Genomic DNA, 7,064 nt, shown 5'->3' with positions numbered 1-7,064 from the left:
CGCCAGAAAAAATGCTTGATGGCGTGTACAGCACACGTCCGTTGGGAACCCCAAGAGGAAGGTGTGATGCAGACAGTAGCAAGTTTTCCCTCAGAAAGAAACCATGGTTTATCGAACCAGGAGGAGCCAAGAAGCACGTTGAAGGTTGATGGCAGCGGGATGTAGTGTGGTGCAACACCAGGGATTCCGGGGCCAACGTGGAACCTGCACAACACAACCAAAGTACTTTGCCCCAACGAAACAACGAGGTTGTCAATCTCACCGGCTTGCTGTAACAAAGGATTAGATGTATAGTGTGGATGATGATTGTTTGCAGAAAACAGTAAAGCAAGTATTGTAGTAGATTGTATTCGATGTAAAAGAATGGACCGGGGTCCACAGTTCACTAGAGGTGTCTCTCCCATAAGATAAATAGCATGTTGGGTGAACAAATTACAGTCGGGCAATTGACAAATAGAGAGGGCATGACCATGCACATACATGATATGATGAGTATTGTGAGATTTAATTGGGCATTACGACAAAGTACATAGACCGCTATCCAGCATGCATCTATGCCTAAAAAGTCCACCTTCAGGTTATCATCCGAACCCCTTCCAGTATTAAGTTGTAAACAACAGACAATTGCATTAAGTATGGTGCGTAATGTAATCAATAACTACATCCTTAGACATAGCATCAATGTTTTATCCCTAGTGGCAACAGCACATCCACAACCTTAGAACTTTCTGTCACTGTCCCAGATTTAATGGAGGCATGAACCCACTATCGAGCATAAATACTCCCTCTTGGAGTTAAGAGCAAAAACTTGGCCAGAGCCTCTACTAATAACGGAGAGCATGCAAGATCATAAACAACACATAGGTAATAGATTGATAATCAACATAACATAGTATTCTCTATCCATCGGATCCCGACAAACACAACATATAGAATTACAGATAGATGATCTTGATCATGTTAGGCAGCTCACAAGATCCGACAATGAAGCACATAAGGAGAAGACGACCATCTAGCTACTGCTATGGACCCATAGTCCAGGGGTGAACTACTCACTCATCACTCCGGAGGCGACCATGGCGGTGAAGAGTCCTCCGGGAGATGATTCCCCTCTCCGGCAGGGTGCCGGAGGCGATCTCCAGAATCCCCCGAGATGGGATTGGCGGTGGCGGCGTCTCTGGAAGGTTTTCCGTATCGTGGCTCTCGGTACTGGGGGTTTCGCGACGAAGACTTTAAGTAGGCGGAAGGGCAACGCGGGGGGCCACACGAGGGCCCCACACACCAGGGCCGCGCGGCCAAGACCTGGGCCACGCCGCCCTGTTGTGGCGGCGCCTCGTGGCCCCACTTCCTTTCCCCCTCTGTCTTCTGGAAGCTTCGTGCAAAAATAGGACCCTGGGCATTGATTTTGTCCAATTCCGAGAATATTTCCTTACTAGGATTTCTGAAACCAAAAACAGCAGAAAACAGCAACTGGCTCTTCGGCATCTCGTTAATAGGTTAGTGCCGGAAAATGCATAAATACGACATACAATGTGTATAAAACATGTAGATATCATCAATAATGTGGCATGGAACATAAGAAATTATCGATACGTCGGAGACGTATCAGACACAAATGGCATAGTGGTTGGCTCAAGGATTTTGGATGCATGAGAAGTATTCCCTCTCGATACAAGGTTTAGGCTAGCAAGGTTATTTGAAACAAACACAAGGATGAACCGGTGCAGCAAAACTCACATAAAAGACATATTGTAAACATTATAAGACTCTACACCGTCTTCCTTGTTGTTCAAAACTCAATACTAGAAATTATCTAGACTTTAGAGAGACCAAATATGCAAACCAAATTTTAGCAAGCTCTATGTATTTCTTCATTAATGGGTGCAAAGTATATGATGCAAGAGCTTAAACATGAGCACAACAATTGCCAAGTATCAAATTATTCAAGACATTTTAGAATTACTACATGTAGCATTTCCCGATTCCAACCATATAACAATTTAACGAAGAAGATTCAACCTTCGCCATGAATACTATGAGTAAAGCTTAAGGACATATTTGTCCATATGCAACAGCGGAGCGTGTCTCTCTCCCACACAATGAATGCTAGGATCCATTTTATTCAAACAAAAACAAAAACAAAAACAAACCGACGCTCCAAATAAAACACATAAGATGTGATGGAATAAAAATATAGTTTCAGGGGAGGAACCTGATAATGTTGTCGATGAAGAAGGGGATGCCTTGGGCATCCCCAAGCTTAGACGCTTGAGTCTTCTTAAAATATGCAGGGGTGAACCACCGGGGCATCCCCAAGCTTAGAGCTTTCACTCTCCTTGATCATATTGTATCATCTCCCTCTCTTGATCCTTGAAAACTTCCTCCACACCAAACTCAAAACAACTCATTAGAGGGTTAGTGCACAATAAAAATTTACATGTTCAGAGGTGACATAATCATTTTTAACACTTCTGGACATTACACAAAGCTACTGGACATTAATGGATCAAAGAAATTCATCCAACATAGCAAAAGAGGCAATGCGAAATAAAAGGCAGAATCTGTCAAAACAGAATAGTTCGTAAAGACGAATTTTAAAGTGGCACCAGACTTGCTCAGATGAAAATGCCCAAATTGAATGAAAGTTGTGTACATATCTGAGGATCACTCACGTAAATTGGCATAATTTTCTGAGTTACCTACAGAGAATTAGGCCCAGATTCGTGACAGCAAAGAAATCTGTTTCTGCGCAGTAATCCAAATCTAGTATGAACCTTACTACCAACGACTTTACTTGGCACAACAATGCACAAAACAAAGATAAGGAGAGGTTGCTACAGTAGTAAACAACTTCCAAGACTCAAATATAAAATAAAAGTACTGAAGTAAAAACATGGGTTGTCTCCCATAAGCGCTTTTCTTTAACGCCTTTCAGCTAGGCGCAGAAAGTGTATATCAAGTGTTATCGAGAGGTGAAGCATCAACATAGGTGTTGGGAGTTTTCTCAACTATGCATTTTATCTTATCTATGTGAGTTTCAGAGGCTCCCTTTTCATTATTCTTAGGTTTGCTATCCTCGTCAAACAAATTTTCAGGGACAAGCCAACCATAGTTATTTTCTAGAGCGTCATTCATTCCCAGGAGCTTACAAGGTATTGTTGTCTTAATCTCCCCACCATCATTAATATTATTAGTGTACCTTACTCTCTCCATGTCCATCTTTTCAAGGATACTAACAAAATTGGTATAAGAGCCAAGCATATTGTATTTAGTAAAGACCTTTCTAGCCTCTCTTGCTACACCACCAAATTCTTTAAGAAGGGTTTCTAAAACAAAATCTTTCTTTTCCCCTTCTTCCATATCACCGAGTGTGAGAAACATGTGTTGGATTATAGGATTAAGATTAACAAATTTAGTTTCCAACATGTGAACTAAAGAAGCAGCATCAATTTCATAATTAGGAGCAAGTTCTACCAAGTGTCTATCTTCAAAATCTTCAACGGTACTAACATGAGTGAAAAAAATCTTCTATATTATCTCTCCCAATTATAGACCCACGTCCTACCGGTATGTCTTTTAGAGTGTACTTAGGAGGAAACATGATGAAATAAACAAAAAGTAAATAAAGTAAATGCAAGTAACTAAATTTTGTTTGTGTGTTTTTGATATAGAGAACAAAGCAGTAAATAAAGTAAAACTAGCAACTAATTTTTTTGTGTTTTGATTTAGTGCAGCAAACAAAGTAGTAAATAAAATAAAGCAAGACAAAAACAAAGTAAAGAGATTGGATTGTGGAGACTCCCCTTGCAGCGTGTCTTGATCTCCCCGGCAACGGCGCCAGAAAATATTCTGCTGGCGTGCAGTTGACGTGGGAGATAGAAATCTTTGTGGTGTAACTTTTCTTCAGTTCCCCGGCAACGGCGCAAGAAAATATGCTTGATGGCGTGTAACACATACGTTCGTTGGGAACCCCAAGAGGAAGGTATGATGCACACAGTAGCAAGTTTTCCCTCAGAAAGAAACCAAGGTTTATCGAACCAGGAGGAGCCAAGAAGCACGTTGAAGGTTGATGGCGGCGGGATGTAGTGCGGCGCAACACCAGGGATTCCGGCGCCAACGTGGAACCTACACAACACAACCAAAGTACTTTGCCCCAACGAAACAGTGAGGTTGCCAATCTCACCGGCTTGCTGTAACAAAGGATTAGATGTATAGTGTGGATGATGATTGTTTGCTAAGAACAGTAAAACAAGTATTGCAGTAGATTGTATTTAATGTAAAAGAATGGACCGGGGTCCACAGTTCACTAGAGGTGTCTCTCCCATAAGATAAATAGCATGTTGGGTGAACAAATTACAGTCGGGCAATTGACAAATAGAGAGAGCATGACAATGCACATACATGATATGATAAGTATAGTGAGATTTAATTGGGCATTACGACAAAGTACATAGACCGCTATCCAGCATGCATCTATGCCTAAAAAGTCCACCTTCAGGTTATCATCCGAACCCCTTCCAGTATTAAGTTGCAAACAATAGACAATTGCATTAAGTATGGTGCGTAATGTAATCAATAACTACATCCTCGGACATAGCATCAATGTTTTATCCCTAGTGGCAACAGCACATCCACAACCTTAGAACTTTCTCATCCGTCCTGCATTTAATGGAGGCATGAACCCACTATCGAACATAAATACTCCCTCTTGGAGTTAAGAGTAAAAACTTGGCCAGAGCCTCTACTAATAACGGAGAGCATGCAAGATCATAAACAACACATAGGTAATAGATTGATATTCAACATAACATAGTATTCTCCATCCATCGGATCCCGACAAACACAACATATAGCATTACAGATAGATGATCTTGATCATGTTAGGCAGCTCACAAGATCCAACAATGAAGCACATAAGGAGAAGACGACCATCTAGCTACTGCTATGGACCCATAGTCCAGGGGTGAACTACTCACTCATCACTCCGGAGGCGACCATGGCGGTGAAGAGTCCTCCGGGAGATGATTCCCCTCTCCGGCAGGGTGCCGGAGGCGATCTCCTGAATCCCCCGAGATGGGATTGGCGGCGGCGGCGTCTTAGTAAGGTTTTCCGTATCGTGGCTCTCGGTACTGGGGGTTTCGCGACGGAGGCTTTAAGTAGGCGGAAGGGCAGGTCAAAGGGCGTCACGGGGGCCCCACACAACAGGGCCGCGCGGGCCCTATGCTGGCCGCGCCGCCCTAGTGTGGCGGCGCCCCGTGGCCCCACTTCGTCTCCCCTCCGGTCTTCTGGAAGCTTCGTGTAAAAATAGGCCCCTGGGCGTTGATTTCGTCCAATTCCGAGAATATTTCCTTTGTAGGATTTCTGAAACCAAAAACAGCATAAAACAGCAACTGGCTCTTCGGCATCTCGTTAATAGGTTAGTGCCAGAAAATGCATAAATACGACATAAAGTATGCATAAAACATGTAGATATCATCAATAATGTGGCATGAAACATAAGAAATTATCGATACGTCGGAGACGTATCAGCTATCATGTGGATGAACATACTGCTTAAGAACAGCATTAAACCCTTCACTTCTAGATGTAGTTTGAAGGAATGGGAAAAACCGGTGGCGGAAATATGCTGGCACAAAATACTCACGCAAATCATAGAGGTCAAGAAAATGTGTGTTATCTGCAACCCCATGTGTTTCCACCATATTTGCCCACCGCTGTTCAAACTCTTCCGGTGTCATGCTGTAGTCAATCACATCATTGAACTCTAAACGCAAGTCTTCTCTCTGAGCAACAAAAGTACCAAGTTTTTCCTGTACTTTTTGCATTATATGCCATCTGCAGAACCTGTGTATGATGCCAATGAACACAATGAGGATAGCAGTTCTGATAGCTGCATCTTGATCAGTAATGATGTTCAATGGATGTAGTCCATCCATTGCCTCTAAAAACCGCTCAAACAACCACACAAAATTCACAGAAGATTCATTCCTCACAAAACCACAACCAAGCTGGATGGATTGACCATATCTATTTATTCCAATGAAAGGAGCACATGGCATGCTGTACTGGTTTGTCATGAATGTTGTATCAAAAGAAATACAATCATTGTACAGGGGGTAGACATCTCTTGCTTTGCTATCCACCCAGAACAGGTTCTCCACTTTATTTTCTGCATCTAGCTTGAACTTGTAGAAAAATCTGGGATCATCTTTCTTGATTTCTTCAAAGTACTCTAGCAGCTCTGGGATATCTTTAATCCTGTCATAGTTCCCTAGTTTTGCAGTGTAGTTACTAACTGTTTTGCTGTTGTATGGGACATTCTGCTTGCTCCCATATAGCTCCCCCATGATTTCCATGATTCTTCCTGAAGTAAGGTTGACTTCATGCAACAAGTCAATGAACTTTTTCTCTTCTGCAGGGATCTTGTTGTGGGATCTCAAGTACTTCTTCAGCGCAAACTTGTCAATCACCTCATGTGTATGCACCTCAACAAACTGAGTAACTTTCCATCTAGCACCATCACGTTTTACTCGAAGCTTTGCTTTGCAGTCGGTCAGCACAGTTAGCTTACGATTCCTCTGCTTAACTGGGACTGCTTCTTCTTCTCTATGCTTCCCAGATTTGTTGTAGACATAAACAAATTTATCTAGCTCACCATCTTTAGCACATCTCCTAGATGATTCTATCTTCAATGAAAAACCAACGTGGTGAGCATATCTGTTGTAGTGCTGCAAAGCTAGTTCAGGTGTGTCAAACATCATGCCAACAAATGGAACCTTTGGAACATATCCTTCAGGCGTTGACTCAACCTCAGCTTCACCATCGCTTTCCTCACTGGAAAGTGTAACACCAGTCCGTGCACGCGAATCAGCTTGCTGATCATTGTTCGAAGGACCTGCTTCATCTCCTTGGGGATCGACACGATGGCCTCCGACTTCTGGCGGCTGCCCAGCATGTTGATCAGTTGATGTACTAGCTTCAGGAGTTGCATTGAGATCAATGCCACCAAACCAGTATTCAAATCCGCGAGCCCTTGGATTCTTCTTCAAAACAAATATCTGCAT

The 7,064-nt window shown here is 42.6% G+C and overlaps 1 protein-coding gene across 1 annotated transcript; it reads right to left on the bottom strand.

The window, feature by feature from the left end:
- Nucleotides 1-5,525: 5,525 nt before the first annotated feature.
- Nucleotides 5,526-7,064, bottom strand: LOC127315594 (protein FAR1-RELATED SEQUENCE 5-like). The gene has a single exon (XM_071824189.1). The coding sequence runs from the start codon at nt 7,062-7,064 to the stop codon at nt 5,526-5,528; it is 1,539 nt and encodes a 512-aa protein (XP_071680290.1).

The sequence above is a fragment of the Lolium perenne genome, chromosome 7, assembly GCF_019359855.2.
Source record: "Lolium perenne isolate Kyuss_39 chromosome 7, Kyuss_2.0, whole genome shotgun sequence".
NCBI lineage: Eukaryota > Viridiplantae > Streptophyta > Magnoliopsida > Poales > Poaceae > Lolium > Lolium perenne.
Note: the sequence above shows the minus strand (reverse complement) of the source record. Positions and strands in the feature narration are given on the sequence as shown.